We start from the raw sequence: 16,743 nt of genomic DNA on the forward strand, positions 1-16,743 counted from the left end.
AGTTTTAGCTAACAGTAGTTTTGGTTTGTTTTTGTTAGGGCAAGGTATAATGTCTCAGAAGTATGTAGCTATACAAACAAAACGATGATGATCGATGAACTGTGTAGGAACGGCCATAACGTTTATTGTTTAAAATTTGCGCATCTTTAGTGTTAAATGTGAAGCAACTGCGGCATAGCGCCATATCCTGGAAGGTCAGGTTCAATGTCGCGAGAGGTCAAGGATGTCTCCTGTTTTTGGTAGTGATATATTATAGCTAAAAAACTAAAACTGAAATGAATTTACATTCATTTTTCATTTCATTTTAAGTATTTTTTTTTACCAGGAAATATAATTATAGATTTTAAATAGAGTGCTCATTTATAATTTAGAAGTTTCAGTTTACTAAAAATATGTTTCACTGCTTATTTTCATTTTAGTTTTTTATTTACTATAATAACCCTGCTCTAAACACAAAACACTATAAAATTCATGTAAGCTGTTGTATTAGATTGCAGTAATATTTGCTAGGTGTACCTAATCAACTGGGAACCGAGCGCACATTTATCCACTGGCCATCATTATATTAGTGCTCCTGGTGAAGACAGCTTAGCCTGGCGCTGTCCTTTCAGCACCACAGCTCTGCTCAGATTGTTGGGAAGCTCATCAACTAATGAAACTAATAAACTAACAATAGGAATGGATGGTCTTATTTGAATTTGTAAAAAAAGAAGTTGTAGATTGTGTGACTTCGAATTATAGGCTGCATGTTTCATTTTTACCCACCACCGATGAGCTGCTTCTGGGGAAAAGGCACAGCCACATTTGAAAGACAAAAACCCTATCTCATTCATTCATTCATTCATTCATTCATTCATTCATTCATTCAGCCAATCACAGTCATTCAGCCAGCAGAGTCAGACAGCCAAGCAACTCCTCACTGACAAAACTCACATTACATTAGTCTTCTCTCGCAGCTCTTCTCTTGTCTCCTCTAGTTTCTTTTATCAGTCTCGCTGTCTGTTTGCATGATCTTTCAGTACACGACAGAAACCATGACTCAACCCCTTTCAGGAATCACAACCTCCTGTCATGATTCATCTTTGCTCCTGCAGCGTAAGAACCTTCACTTTTTCAGCTACAACTTCTAAATGGTGATAATGTGATTATTGGAGTGAGGACATCGGCCTTTACAAACATCAATTAGTGTACCAGTACATTAACATTTTGTTCCCCATTAAAAAGCTTGTGTCTTGTGAATGCTCTGACATAATTTACGATGACCTGGACCATAAACGCTCTCAAAAGATTTATGTTAGCTTAAAAAAGGTGAGTGCGCTCTGCTATGGATATTAAATGAAGGGTACGCTGAGGTTATGTGGGTTCATCCTCCACCACATCCCTGCCTGTTCGCTCTCCCCTGCTCCCTGTTCAGTTGACCATATGCTGCACATCCTCTTTCATGCACTACCAATTTACCCCCACATCCCCGAGAGTGGAGTCATGGCCCGCTCAAATGTACTCTCGTGTACAGAGCTGAAACTCAAAGCCATTTATCATGCGGTCGCTCCCCTCAGGTCTACAACCCCTGCAGAACAGGCTAAGAGAGGAGAGGAGGGGAGGGGAGACGAGAGGAAAGGAGTGGAGGGTGTTAAAAAGGAAGGAAAAACAGAGTACTTACATGTACCATGTGTGCTTCTGGATCTGTTCTAACTGTAAAAGACATGACAGAAGAAAAAGGCAGGTCAGTACACAAACATTTTATCCCCTTTCGGACAACACAATAGGACAATACGGCCACATTGAATGGTGGAAGTAAATAATAAGGCCTTCAAATATTAATACTGCCAATGGGAAAAAACTTATTGAGAATAGGAGTGAGAGCGAGAGAGAGAGGTGCAGCAAGGGTATGAGAGAGAGGTGATGCCACTGAGCTATAAACAGAGAATATTATCTCCCTCACACACACTGCTGACCCTGCCAAGCCCTCTGGTCTAAAGGGAATCTCCCATTCTCATTCTCCTCCCGTCTCTCTTACTCACACACACACACACACACACGCTCGCTCGCTCTCTCAATACTACTCTTGTCATCACACTTTTAATGTGGCCACTTTGTCACCAACACTGTCAACATGGTGTTTTGCCAACAAAGGAAAAGCTGAAAGAGACAGAAACAGTGAGCAAAAGGGCAACAAAGGAAGATGTCTGTTAGAATGACTCCGCCGTGTTTCAACTGCCCACAGAGGAAAACAGGATCAATGTCACTGTCGGGACTTTTTAATTTGCTCGTGCTGTTGTTGTGGAACCACGGGAGATACACATAGCAGCTCTAATTATTGTCACTTATTCAGAGGCATAGTTCTTTGGTTTGTGTCTCCATCAATGCCTCCATCCCAGAGGAGTTACCTCTATGCTTCAGCACTGATGAATGCCTTCATGGAGCAGGCCAGGCTGCGGTTACTGACCATAGGTGAATCTCGTCTGCTTCCACAGAGGTCATGGTATTGACAGAGACACCCTGCCTGTTAGATACAGGCCAGTGGGTGACCTACTCCTACTCCCCACTTTTATTAAACGCCTGGAGGCAAGAGACTGATATCACACGCAGGGTTGAAAGTGATGTGGTTTGAAATGCGGTATCACATCAATCAGTCTCTAAATGTGACAGTACCAATTCCAGCTGCTTTCACTCAGGCAGAGGGGAATGCTGCTGTAATACTGGTTTGGCTAGGTGTGAGTTTGAGGATGCATTAAGGTATCTTCCTATCTTCCTATCTGGGCGCTGCATAAATAACTTTCCGTGCAACTTGTATTTATACAAATGTGTGCAGGTCTGTGTGTCAATCATATGGCTGTTTATTAAGGCAGGGAGGGACATGAGGGTGAGCATTGGGGACTTATTCTGCCCTACAAAACTAAAACACAGTAACTAGATATTTGGTAAAATGGTTAAGACCTGAATATGACTTTTTCTGTTTTACCTTTTGAATATCATGCCACAGATTTTTTTTTTTTAATTTTGGTAAAACAGCATTTTAAGTACTGGAAAACCACCCGATTCAACTGTTATCAGGCCGTTAAATGTGCATTATCACTCACTCTAAGCACGATAGATGTGGGTCAGTAGGGGCCTACTACACCTACTACCTTGTAAAAGTGAAAGGGAAACTTAAAAGCAACACGTTTTAACACGTACAACTGAATGAAATGTATTTAACACAAACAGAACAGCTTGTTCAGGTTTAGGAGACAAAACTACAACTTCTTTAGGTCTAGGCAACAAAACCACTTGGTGAAGTTTAGGGGAAAATGCTGTGTTTTGGCTTAAAATCATACGTTTCAAAAGTGAAAGCGAAACTTAATGCTTGTGAACACAAAGACAACTACGCGTTGTTCACATGAGATGCAACCCCGGAGTCCTGGGAGAAAGCCCTGGCTGTGTTTTGCGTCGCATCCATCACCACCGACCTCCACGCCATATGGTGCTTCACGTCGTCTATACTACAGCGCCGGATTTCCGCTTCTGCGCCTGTCATAATTACTACGGTCGCTAGAGGTCGCTGTTGTCTTCTTTTATTCCTTCTTTTGGTGATCGAGCCCGTGAATAGATGACAAAACCTACTAGTGGGTGTAGCAGGACCCTACAGACCCACATCTATGAGGCTTAGAACCACTGAAAACACACATTTAATGGCCTGATAACAGTCTAATCGGCTGAGAAAACAGAGGTATAAAAACAAATTGCAGTGACTGCACTTTAGCAGGTCAAGGCTAGCTGGTGAGATAGCGTAAAGCTAATTTACCCACTTCCCTTTTCTGTAATTGCAATATTAGTTTTGATTAAAATATAAAAGCAACATCAGATAAAATAATCCTGCTAAAAGCTCAGTAGCCTAGTTTAGCAGAGTCGCAACAACCCCCCATCTCTGCAGCCTTCTGACTGTGGGATTTCACGTGATTAACTACAGTGTAATTTCTCAGTGAGACACACAAAAACACACACTTCCTTTATTCTCAATCCAACAACCTCAGCACTTCTCTCTTCTGTGCCATCCCCATGACTGCATTTTATGTCTGTGATGAACTGCTCTTTAATGTAATATAATGATCTAGCCATCCCTCTTCATTGGGGATCACGAGGAGGACGCAGATCTTTCCAGGATGTCTGTGTTCATTTCAATACTGAAGATGAGATGACTGTGTTGAGGAGGCTGGCCCTGTCGCCTCCGGGGCCCCCGGACTACACAGACAGGAAATGAAGAGAAAGGCTTTTATTGGGCTAAGCCCCTTAAGCCCGGGTACGTGCCCTCCCACTCAAGACTCTGAGGGGCATTGGCTTTGTGTGAATCTACTAGCAAAATGTAATTAACAAGAGGTGACAATAGACATACTGAAACACAGACAGTAGTTGTGGTCTGATTACCCAATCGATTTGATTCAACAAACTACTGTCAACATCATTAAGAAAAATAATCCCTAGCAGAAGAATGAAAGGTCCCCTTATGATGTCATTCCCACCCTTGGGTGTACCTGTCTGGTGTGTCTGACTGCGCGGTCACCACTAAACTCCAAGAACGCTCAATCTAACAGGGCTATTTGACATTCTGCGAGGTTACAACACATCCCCAGAGCTCTGTTTGGAGCCCTCGCGCACGAGAGGGGAGCCGGAGAGGAAGCATATTCTCTCCCAGCAGCTCGGTCTGTGTGTAACCGTTTTGTCGAGGACAGCGCTGGAGGCTGCCGGACGTATCTGTGGGATCTCAGGGTGACCTGTCCTCATCAGGCATAGAGAACAGAAAAATAAAGCACATAGCGTACATACAGCATACCAAAGAGGTGGCGTTTCGTCGTGTGCTGCTTATCTGAAGGGCGGTACCTGAAGGATGCCAACTCTCCCGCAAATGAGCATCTCTTTCTTTGTAGCTTTCTGATCTTTTCCGGTGTCTTTCACATTCCTGTTATGTAAAGTCATTCTGACACTGTGAAAGATAGCTCGGGGAATGGAGCATCAGCATCCACTTAAGGGTGGTGTCACCACATTTGCTTACAGGCAAGTGCATGAACACAGTTTTGTTCACTGCATTGATTCACAAAGACACCTGGAGAGCCTGGAGAGGGTGTGTGCGCGTTCATGTGAAAATGTGGGTTGTTGCTTTTGTGCGCGTGCGCAGATACAATAAGTTGTGTCTGTATCTCTGCACGTCGTCTGAATGTGAAATGCAGGACAAGAACAAAGGGCAGCAACATCTCAGTGTGAAGTCGGTACTTTTTCTTGAGATCTCTGGCCACTTTTCATTATTTACATTTCCCTTTGTCCACCTCTCTCTACCCCCCTCATCCCGACTCTGCCCTTCACGTCCCTCTGTTCTCGCGCTATCCTCCAGCCACCTTGCCAAGGTGATCAGTTGCTGCGTAGAAAGGGACTGGCATTGTGATGAGTACACTAAACAGTGCAGAGGGAGAGTACACAAACAGCAGCCCTCTCCTGAATTCACATGCTGCTCTTGAGGAGGAACTCAAACAGAATCGGGGATAAGGCGAGGCAAACACTTTTGGAACACAGGGGAGGAAAGAAGAAACAAAGAAAAAGACAATGGTTGGCTTGGCAGCGAGTTGATATTAGCCACTTTAGTTTGAACGTGTATCTCCGCCATATCTCTGCTTTCTCCTTGGAGCTTTACAAGTTTTCCCAGCTTGCTGTGAATCTGCAAAATAATGATTTTCCTCTCCTAACGCAGACCCGATGTGTCTGGAGTTTTTTTTTTTCCTCCATGAATGCTGTCTCAAATAACAACTAAATGTGTTTTGCTGCTTCTACAACATCATTAGTAAACACTACTAAACGTGGAGTATGAATATGAAATATTCAATACAGATATACTGTAATTCAGGTCTTACTGAGGCACTGGCCGTCATGTATTATTAAAACTAATTGTGTATACTGCTGAAGAATACCAACATGTACTGCAGCGGTTCATGATACCTAAATATTTGTGTGCTAACATGGGTGTGAAGGCAGTACATAGAGATACCGTAATGTTCGCTGTCTGGGTGTCTATATAGTGACATCACACTTCCGCCTTAGAGAGTTGGATCTTACTTTTGTACAGGGAAGACGCTTGTCTAAGCCGTCGTCACTAGTGTTGTGTTATATTGTCTCTTTTTGGCTACAGAAACCATGAACTCAGCCCTCAGTAAAACTACAGCTGAGGTATGAAGATTTTCATCCCTTCTACTCTCTAACGTCTACCCGGAGATCTACCGCATCTCCGCATATACACTTGGAGATATAATTACACCCACAGCCACATGGTTGTCAATCACATAAGAGTGTAATGTTCCTTCTGAAACCATTTAAGAGGACCTATTATGCTTATTTTCAGGTGCATGCTTATATTTTGGGTTCCTACTAGAACATGTTTACATGCTTTAATGTTCCAAATTTTTATTTTTCCTGCTGCAGCACTTCTTTTCACCCTCTGTCTGAAATGTTCTGTTTGAGCAGGTATTATGCAAATATGTTGCTTGGTGACATCACCATGTTATGGAAGAAAAGGCAGGACTTCAAGCAAGGCGTTTAAGGCAGTTCAGGAGCAGTGTTTCTGTGGGAAAGAGTTAACTCCCTTTGGCCTGGACTTTGGGCTTTGTAATTTTGCAGACCTTTTAAATGAACAAAAATGTATATAACACACTAAAGGAAAGGGAAAAAGCACAAAAGCACAATAGGTCCTCTTTAATGTATAGTTATATTCCCCTTTAGTGCTATAGCAGCCTCCACTCTTTTGGGAAGGCTTTCTGTAAGACTTCGGGCAGCAGGGTTTTGCTCCCATTTAGCCAGGTCAACTTTTCACCAAACTTGGAAAATTAATTCATTTTGGTTCCCCAGACTGTTGCCACAGAGTTGAAAACTATTGTCTAAAATATCATTGCATGTTGTAGCATGAATATTTCCCTCAATTCTAACTAAGGGGCCAAGCTCAAAGCATGAAAAGCAGCCCAAGACCAAAAGCACACAAACATATGTGAAGACAATCATCCAGTCTCTTAATTGAACTGACCGTTAGTCTTTTGGTGGCATCCACTTCAATCATGCCACGGAGGAGGTTCTGACAGTCTGGAGGGATGAAGTGCGGCATGTGAAACACTCCCAACTTCACCTTCTCTAACAGATTCCTCAGGTTGTCATCATCAAACGGCAGGGCACCCTGGAGAGACATAGGAGAGGAGCAGAGTGAGAACAGGGAAAAGAAATTGGAAAGGGTGAAGATGTAGATGTAAGAATAAAAGCAGAGGAGAAACAGCTTGTTTTAATGGCAGGATTAGAACAGAAAATAAGCCTTCACCCGATTGAGGGCAGAAATGAAAAAAAAAGAATGACTAACAAGGCTCGCCAGAAGAAACAAAACCACATTTTGAGTCTAAATCCTGCACGACTTAAAGAACAAACTCGCTTTCTCAACTTGTTCAGCTCTCCAATTAGAGCATTGTGCCCTTAGCCACCATGCAAAATAAACAATAAACAGCGGTAAGCTGAAAACGGGGCTTTTCTAATAATTACCCAGCGTTCTCATTTACCTCGTTCATTTAGCATTCCCTCATCAGAGTCATTTATCAGAGCGAGCTGACACCTCACAGATGTGGCTGTTTGATGAATGACAACCTCCACCACGAGACAAGATGGAGGGGGAGAGAAAGAGGAAAAAGGGTGAGAAAGAAAGGCTGAGAAATGAAGAGAGGTAGAGAGAAAAATAAGGGGGGGGGGGGGGGGGGGGCAGGCTTGTGTAACAGATGATCTGAGCGCAGCCTAACTGCTGGGGAGTATGTGCGTCTCCCACAATCAGACAAATGGTTATCTCGCAGCCAGACGACAGGACAGAAACGGGAGAAAGACAATATTCATCTGCAGTCAAACGGCGTCGGGTTGAAAGTTTTGTTTGGAGCGAGACAACATCAGGTTTACGCAACACAAGAGTACAAGGGAGACTGTCCTCAACACAAGTACACACAGACAGAAAGAGACTGAGTGAGGGAGAAGGAGGCTAAAGCAAAGACAAATACACAGGGCCTGTGGCCAAAAGCCGCCCTGTCAGCGTTGGTATTTATTTTGGGCTCTCTTCTTTCAGTTTGGCTGTATGCATTATTCATGAAGCAGGAGTGTGTTGGAACTACAGTACAGCTGTTGATGAAACAAAGCTTCGGGGCTGGGGAACCACAGACATAATGTAGCTGGAGAATAGACCTGATTATGGGTACCGCGTTGTGTGTGGATACAGGATAATGAATAAAAAAGATGCCTCTATTCTCTGATCTTCTGTTGCGCAAGAATTTCAGCTTGAGGGCGTTTCTGCAACATTATTTTTCCCCAGTAAGACCTTATAAGTGAGTTTCTGTTTGAGGCTCTGTGGCAGCTGCAAGGTCTCACCAATCTTCTCTTTCCATTAAGGTCAACCTCGAGTCAACAGCCTGAGTGCAAAAGTTGGGAATGTCCCGTCACGAGACTCACTCGCTTTCTACTTTTGATCCATTTCAGCTGGTGGAAAAGCTGGACATACTGTCTGGCTGTGAAGGGGAGGCACTACTTTGTGGTTAAATTGTACTGTGACATATTTCTCTGGAGAATTTTAAACTGTATGTCAGTCCAATCACCATCAGTTAGTAAAGAACAAGCTGACACTCACCACCAACAGGGCAAAAAGTATGACCCCACAGCTCCAGACGTCTGCTTTCCTCCCATCATACTTCTCTCCCTAAGGACGAGACAGTAGCAGAGTGTTAGGGTTGGTTAAAATAAGATGGATGGACTATGAAAAAGAAGCTTAAAAAAAGATAAATCAGTGAAAAACGACTTACCCTGATGACCTCTGGACAGGCGTAGTGTGGAGATCTGTTGGGAAAACAGAAAGGTTCGAACTGTGATTAAATTGAGGAACATTAAGAAAGGAAAATCCAGGTTATTTAAGGACTTTTTCTACTTGCTGTACTGCAAAGTAAGTCGGGGTTATACAATCAAACGTTAAAACAGTCATACGCCACTTTATGAAAATGTGAAAAGAACAATTTAGGCAGAAAATAAATGTCTCAAGTGAGCGTAGATCAAGATGTGCATCGTGGGTTTAGACATCCTGAGGGTGTTTGGGTGTCCTCCTGCTTGCTTACTCAAGGGCATCCTCTCACAGCAGACAGTGAACAGACCCACTAATCTTTACTGCACCTGGATGGGCTGACAGTAAACCCAATGACGAGATTGACACATCAATATCATATGAAGATTTATGGAGCTACCTCGCACCGGCTGTCCCATAAGCCACATGGTTATGAGAGGCTGCAAAGTGACTTGTTATTCTATATACATACACAGTGGTAATACGACATTCCCAGACTGCCAAACTCAGTCCCTTCAAATAAAAAGAAACAGGTGATAATCAGTACTTTGCATCAATCTAAAATCAAATTTAGCTACAGGATGTTCCTTTGTTTCTCTGATTTTAGGCAGGGCTCTGTTCTTTTTCGATTTGCCTACTTGTGACTGCGAAACAGAAAGCAAATCAGGCACCTGTCTCCCCAAACCTCTCAGCCTGCTGATGCATCCTCCGCCTCCTTCTCCTGCTCAGTCTAATCTAACACCGGGATATTGGGCTCTAATGAGAGACTATCTGAAGTCTGTAAACATGGCGCCCATTAGCTCTGCTGTTGTCTTGTGTACTCATGAATACCAGCCCTGACGGCGCGGCTTCCTCTGGCTGTCAAAATACTGGCCGATAACAAACACTGCCGCCGTGTCAACGGGGGAAGCTCAAACACGACGAGCCTATGCAAATACGGCCCTCCTGATTGCAAGTGTCATAGTGCGTTATGCAAATGAGCGAGAAATAAAAATAAAAAACAAGCTGGAGATTTGCACTAGTTACGCCTGGTGAGTGCCACCGCACATGAGCCACAGCTGGAACATGCATGGATATAAACTCATTATTTGCAGGGGCTTTAGGTGGCAAACACGGGGTGAGGATAAAGACTGGAATACAAGCATCTGAGCTCAATCAACTAAAACTAAAATGCTTACAATATGCTCATCTCTCTTCTAGTCTCAACCATAATTCTATGGCTCACTTATATGTCCACATATGAGCTTTTCCAAACTGAAACACTCCATAGTTGTTTGTTCTCTTCACTGTGGGACTCTTTAACTACCATGTGGCGAGGATCCATGAGTATTCATGACCCTTCTTCCCTGTTGTGCATTGCCTCTATTTAATGGCCTAACTTAATTAGAGGTGTAAATAAAGTTCATTTAAATGTATTGTAGCTTACCACATTAAAATTCTGGCCACATATAAAAGCCCATATGTCATGAAATTTATATCACGATAAAAAATCCTGTGCTGCTCACACCATGAGTTCAGATTATAGACTAGGATGCTAAAGATAAATTGTGAGCTGTAAGAGCCACTTCCCTCTGACCAGAGTGAAAAATGCAGTCTTTTGAAGAACAGTTGTGCGTGGGTTGACATGACATTAGTCTTTTCTTGCTCATTTACTCTCTCTCGACCTAACACCACTATAACATCACATAAATAGCATTTACAGACAGAATGGCGTTATTCTGAGGGCAACAAATAGCAGCGCAGTGGCATAGAAGTATGCTGTAAGTGAGTGTGTTTGTACTCGAGCAGACGGTTGAAGTGGGGAAACAAAGATGATAAAGATGCATGAAGAGCTGTCTTTATCTACACTGAAGGGCCTATCAGTGTCAGACTGGTTGCAGAGAGATGTCTGGACCATGAGTTCAAACTAGAATGTACACCTCCGCCAACCAGTCACAGTTCACATCCATGTCCGTCCAAAATGTCATCACTTCATAATTTTATCCTATTAAGCATTCTTGTGAAATTGTCATAATTAGCATTTGAATTCTTGAATTATGGCCCAAAACCATAGACTGTATATAAGAAGTGGACGTAGTCCCCGTGACGTCACCCATTGGTCTGTGGACTGCCGTTTTGAAGCCTCAAGTTTGGCATTTTGGCTGTCGACATCTTGGTTTTTTGCAACCAGAAGTGACACGAAAGGGTCGAACTAAGTACACTGGACAACGCCGTGGTAGCGACCTGCCATTCATAAGGTAGCCCAGCCTAAAGCATACCCTGCTTTATGGTCTATTTGACTCTAAATGGGAGCATAATTTACTAAATGAACATCATGCTGTATTGAAGAAGACTTGAAACTAGCGATTGAGAACATAAACTCATGTTTACAATATTTACTGAGGTAATAAATCAAGTGAAAAGTAGGCTCATTATCTCATAGACTTCTATACGATCAGACTTCTTTTTGCAACCACAGGAGTCGCCCCCTGCTGGCTGTTAGAAAGAACGCAAGTTTAAGGCACTTCCGCATTGGCTTCACTTTTCAGACCCTGAAGTTGGCCACAGCCAAAAAAGTGTTTTGTGAGGTCACAGTGACCTTTGACCGGCATATTCTAATCAGTTCATCATTGAGTCCAAGTGGACGTTTGTGTCACGCGTAATACAATTCCCCTCCAGGTGTTCCTGAGATATCGCTTTCACGAGAATGGGATGGATGTACATGTAAGGTCAGAGTAACCTTGACCTTTGACCTTTGACCACCCAAATCAAATTCTAGTCAGTTCATCTTTGAGTCCAAGTGGATGTTTGTGTCACATTGGAAGAAATTCCCTCCGGGCATTCCTGAGATATCATGTTCACGAGAATGGGTCAGACGGTTGTACGGACGGACGGACGGACGGACGGACGGACTGACAGACAACCCGAAAACACAATGCCTCCTGCCACGGCTGTCGCGGAGGCATAAAAAGTATTCACAAGTTAACAATAAGATTAGTAGTTAATTAGAAGTTAACCATTGTTTGCAAGGAGAGTATCATGAGCTCAAGAGATATGAGTTCCTATGTAGCAGTGAAAGAATCAGCAGTATGGGCCGGTACTATTGAGGAGGCACTGAGACATGCAGCTCGTCATTATGAAAATTCATCTTTTCAAACCAAATTTGTACGGCTCCTCGCTGCTTACAAGATAATTTCCTCTCATCAATCAAAGCAACAGAACTAAACAAACAGCGAGCACTGATGAACTCGCAGCTGGGCTTAATACGCAGACAGAGAGAGAGAGGTTGTAAGCACGTCCCTGGACCCATATTTGTAATGTGCCTGTCAATGCCTCTGCTCGTCCATACATGGGTGTATGCCGGCATGTATTTATGTATGTGCTCCGAGGCTCCCCCCCTGCTCTACCTGGGGCGAGTCAGCCTCATCTTCACTCAGCTCCATTACCCGTGGCAAATGGAATACATTTGTGTCAGACTGCTGCATGGCGAGAGGGGGGCAGATAAATGTGTTTAATTAAAAACTGTCATATCTGCACTTAGAGATGGGACAGTCAGAAGAGCATGAATAATCAATAACCACACATACAGTGCATTCACATGTATCAGGCAAGACACACAAACTTCCTGTGAGAGACACACACACACACACATAAACAGAGCAGCATACGGTGATGGAGCTGAGCGTGGAACGAGAACTGATCTGCTATGCTTAGCTGTGTGTGGGAGTCTGTGCCTGCGTCTGTGAGACAGCTCTGTGTTCCCACCAGCAACAAGTAGCTTTAGCACTTGTTTGTGCGGGACTAAGCAGATGCACTGCACCTGGATCGGAAGGCAGCGTTGCTCAGAGTGGAAGCAGAATGCAATCAAATATAGATGCAGCTGGTCTACAGGATACTGCAAAAAGCTGAGTACGATTCTGCGGCCTTTCTAGGAAAAAGGAAACACTTCACTGTGGTCATCGCACCTGCAGAATGACTCAATCCTGCACATTTTACTTGCAGATATAGCGATGCACACTGCTGGCCTGATTTTCTACCGATGAGTCATGAGAGCTTAGGCACTGCAGCGCTACTGCTGGAAACATTATGCAACAGTTTCAACTGCATGCTTGTGTGTGTGCGCATGCACATGTGTAATAGAGAGGGAGTCAGAGACAGACAGAGAGACAACCAAACAAGCAGAGGACAAAGGGTCCAAGAGGTCAGGGATGAACTAAGCCTCGCCAGCGCTGTGTGCGCATGTGCGTTTGCGGAATTGCTTGTATGTGAGTGTGAGTAATTTCCGTTGATTTGGAGGTATAATCTGGACCGAATCAGGTCTGAGCTGGGGACAGATGTCACAAGGCCTCTCTATCTCCCAGCCCTGCACGCAGTGTCATGTGTAACCATAGAGCAAAAATTCTCCCCAAGACATCCACATGACAAAGAAAATATCCTCTCGGTTTACATCTACTGGGCTCTTCATACCACCACTGCATTTCTGGACTGATTTAGATGTCCGTCACGTGTCGCTCTCACTGAACAGATCTATGACACACATCAATATGTGACCCACTCCGTTATTTTATGCTCCAAATTGATTTTCTTTTTCTTGTGTGCCTACTAGTGAAGCATAATCTTCAGAGGAAGCCGTATAAAAGGCAAAAGTTCTATATGTGTTTCAACTTGTGAGCTATACCTACAAAGATTGGTCAAGACGACGGTCAAGTTTCATTAGCTGAGCAATCCTGTTTCACTCCGGGCATACCAGAATTCATTAGGTGGGGAAAATAAAACAAAGAACTGGCTGCGCTTACGTGTTGACATCTCATTTCCAGTGTGAGTTTCAGGTAAGTGAGGAGAGTGAAATGAAATCTCTTTCCGTGCAGCAGTTAAATCTTCCCGTTATTGAGTTTATGAACCAAGTACCTCAAAGTAAACCATCGTCAACTTCTTTTATTGACAGATGTGACCCTGCGCACTGTTCACTACTCTTCAGGGTTAAATAAAAACACTCCGACAATATGGATGGCCACATTTGAAAGACTTTGAAAGTGACTTTTCCTGCGAGCGAATTCATTGCAGTCGTTGTGGGATTGATGGGCCTGGCGTGGTCGTGACTGCCGGATCATAAAACCCAGCGTCAGATATGAGCAGACGGAGAGCAGTAATGTGTGGCCGTGGCCTTGGCCCTGCTCACAGCTAGATAGCACTCTCTCTGTGTGAGAGACACCGACTGTCTCTCCTCGAGAGATCGACACGGTACGATAACAGAGGCTTTGAGAATGCGGCACCTTGCAGAGGGCTTGATAGCTCCACTCATCATTTCCTATTGCTTCTCCACTCTTTTCTCCGTCTCCAACTATGACCTATTTTTACCTTCAGGACATCCTTACAATCGTCTAAATTTCAGTCACAGATGATGTGTGTCAGACATTGCATTAGAAAGCATGCATCACTATGATTTATATTTCGTTTACCCGCAGCTGGTTTCCAGGAGACTGTCTCCAACCTGTAGGGAGGCCATGCCGAAGTCTGCTATCCTGATGTTGTTCTTTTCATCTAGCAACAGGTTCTCCGGCTTCAGATCCCTGTGGCTGAAAGATAGAGAGACAGAAACAGTTAATGAAACATGAAAGAGCTCATCATAGGTTATATAAACTAGTGAAATTGAGGAGAAACATAAGGCACGCTGCAAGGTCTATCAAACACCTGTAGATTTTAGGGGTGTAAGAAAATATTGATACACATGAGTACCGCAATATTATGTTGCGCGATACTGTATCGATTCTTCAAAACACTGTCGGGCCCGACCGCTATTTGATCTTTTGGAAGTTGTAGATGGCTCATTTTTATGGCTCGTGAAGCTACTGGCATCATATAAAACTACAAACCTAAGGAATCCATTGGTACCAACCATGTCATACTAGCTTGTTGGGAATGAGGTCAAATAATGTTCCAAAGGTACGATAAATTTTGACGAGTCCCTTGACCTCTGACCTCAAGATATGTGAATGAAAATGGGTTCTATGGGTACCCACGAGTCTCCCCTTTACAGACATGCCCACTTTATGATAATCACATGCAGTTTGGGGAAGAAACATGTAGTTTTTTGCATGCAGTATACATTTGTTGTTTTTGCCTATTCTAAAAATGGTGTATTTCTGGTGCGTTCTTTATATTATCACAGTTTTAATTTAAAAAATCGCAATATATCGCCTTGCTTACAGTATCGCAATATATTGCAATATATTGCAATATCGTATCGCCAGATTCTTAATAATATACAGCCCTAGTAGATTGAGCCTGGATCCACATCCGTGTACGCAACTGTGAACAATGCAGCATGTTAACCTGTTACTGAGCGCCCTCCTCCTGTCTGCAACACCTCTCTCTTTGATCGGCCCATGCTGAAACGAGGGGGCTCCCACCTCAGCAGCGCTGGGCTGCTACGAGGTGTGACAGCCCCCTGCTGTGTCCTTTTCTCCTTCTGTTTCCCTCCCTCTTCACCCGCCGTCCTCTCATCTCCCAGACAGCCACCAGCAAACTGGCTGAGCAAAGGGCGTCGAGGGGAGTTGGCCGCAGAGGTGATGTTCATTAGCTGCCATTCATTACCGCTAAGCACAGCGAGGGGGATAATATCCGGCGGACATCGACTCCCTCCTTAAAAAGGACCATTGAGAGGAAGATCTCTCTCATATAACGCACGCCTGTTGCTGTGTCGGAGGTTAAAATCTCAATTTCGATGAGAGACTGTTCAAAAGCAGAGTAGCGTTAGTGTTTTATCGTGCATTTAACATCTCTTCAGGGGTTGAGGGCTGTATCACATCATACGGTGATGTGCTTGTGATGTAAGGCTGAGGGAAGAACCAGAGACACACATGTATGTGTGCATATACACTGATATCTATCCATCTTTCTTTTCTACATTCTTACATATGTAGTACTTACCTCCCTCTGCTTTTTGTAATCAGGGGGAGAGTTATAGAGCCACAGTGCAACTAGACTTTCATGTTCTCTTTAGACTAATGATAGAAAGGGGAGAGAGGAACAATAGCTGGATGCATCAGCCTTTGAACAGTGCCTCATCACAATGGACGTTTAACCTTAGATGGCATCAGCTGCTGTACGAGTCGTTTCCTGTCCTGAGGGATTAGCTGTCAGCTGGTTTGTTATCACACTGGCAGTCTCTGTGATCCCTACTATAATTGAAATAAAACACAGATAGCATCTAAAACAGTCCTCCCCAGGCTAAAACCTTTATCAACTCACACACAACCATCATTTGGCAGTGATGTCAGGAGCCTGGTAGTTAGTCTTTTAACTATTAATACTGTCAAAGCACATGAGGAAGGAACAAACATTTACCAAACTGCTCAGGGGCCACCAGTGTGAGGTCATACTGGGCGTCTCCCACTACGCCGCCAGGCGTCTTCCTCAACATGCCTGATTAAATAATGGATTAAGGAATAACTTTTCTCCCGACAACTAAATGTTTAAGACAGCTGAAAGTTACAAATCACTTGTGAGTAGAGTTTAAACATGCCGGAAGGTCAAATTGTAACTTTGTAGAAACAGGGACCAGAAGACAGGGCTTCAAGGATGTTAAAAATTTGGTGTGACATCAGTGACAAAAGCAATGACAGCGCTGATTGTGTCTAGTGTGTAGGACAGTGTTCAAACATTGTTTACTATTGACATCAAACCTGCTGACCATAACAGATCCCAAGTCATAAATAACTAAGTACTCTCCGATTGTCAGCCCCCGATGCAAAAACACACACTAAATCATTACCTGAAAGACCCATAAACATGGCTTTAACATTGTGTAATCAAAGGCTTATCACATGTAAAACACAAAGAGCCAAACCTCAAGAGAGACTAATCCACAAAAGAAAGAAGGCAACAGCGTATTTATCCAC

At 43.6% G+C, this 16,743-nt stretch overlaps 1 protein-coding gene across 11 annotated transcripts in view; it reads right to left on the reverse strand.

Annotated features, from left to right (window-relative positions):
- Positions 1 to 16,743, reverse strand: part of LOC141765927 (serine/threonine-protein kinase BRSK2) — a 199,740-nt gene that overhangs the window by 25,976 nt on the left and 157,021 nt on the right. For all 11 annotated transcript variants that reach the window (XM_074632238.1, XM_074632239.1, XM_074632240.1 and 8 more), the window contains exons 5-9: positions 14,302 to 14,418; positions 8,832 to 8,865; positions 8,660 to 8,728; positions 7,040 to 7,186; positions 1,661 to 1,692 (exon numbers count right to left, since the gene is read on the reverse strand). In XM_074632238.1, the coding sequence (XP_074488339.1) occupies positions 1,661 to 1,692; positions 7,040 to 7,186; positions 8,660 to 8,728; positions 8,832 to 8,865; positions 14,302 to 14,418 (399 nt within the window). The remainder of the gene's footprint in view (positions 1 to 1,660; positions 1,693 to 7,039; positions 7,187 to 8,659; positions 8,729 to 8,831; positions 8,866 to 14,301; positions 14,419 to 16,743) is intronic.

This window comes from Sebastes fasciatus, chromosome 4 (genome assembly GCF_043250625.1).
Source record: "Sebastes fasciatus isolate fSebFas1 chromosome 4, fSebFas1.pri, whole genome shotgun sequence".
Lineage (NCBI taxonomy): Eukaryota > Metazoa > Chordata > Actinopteri > Perciformes > Sebastidae > Sebastes > Sebastes fasciatus.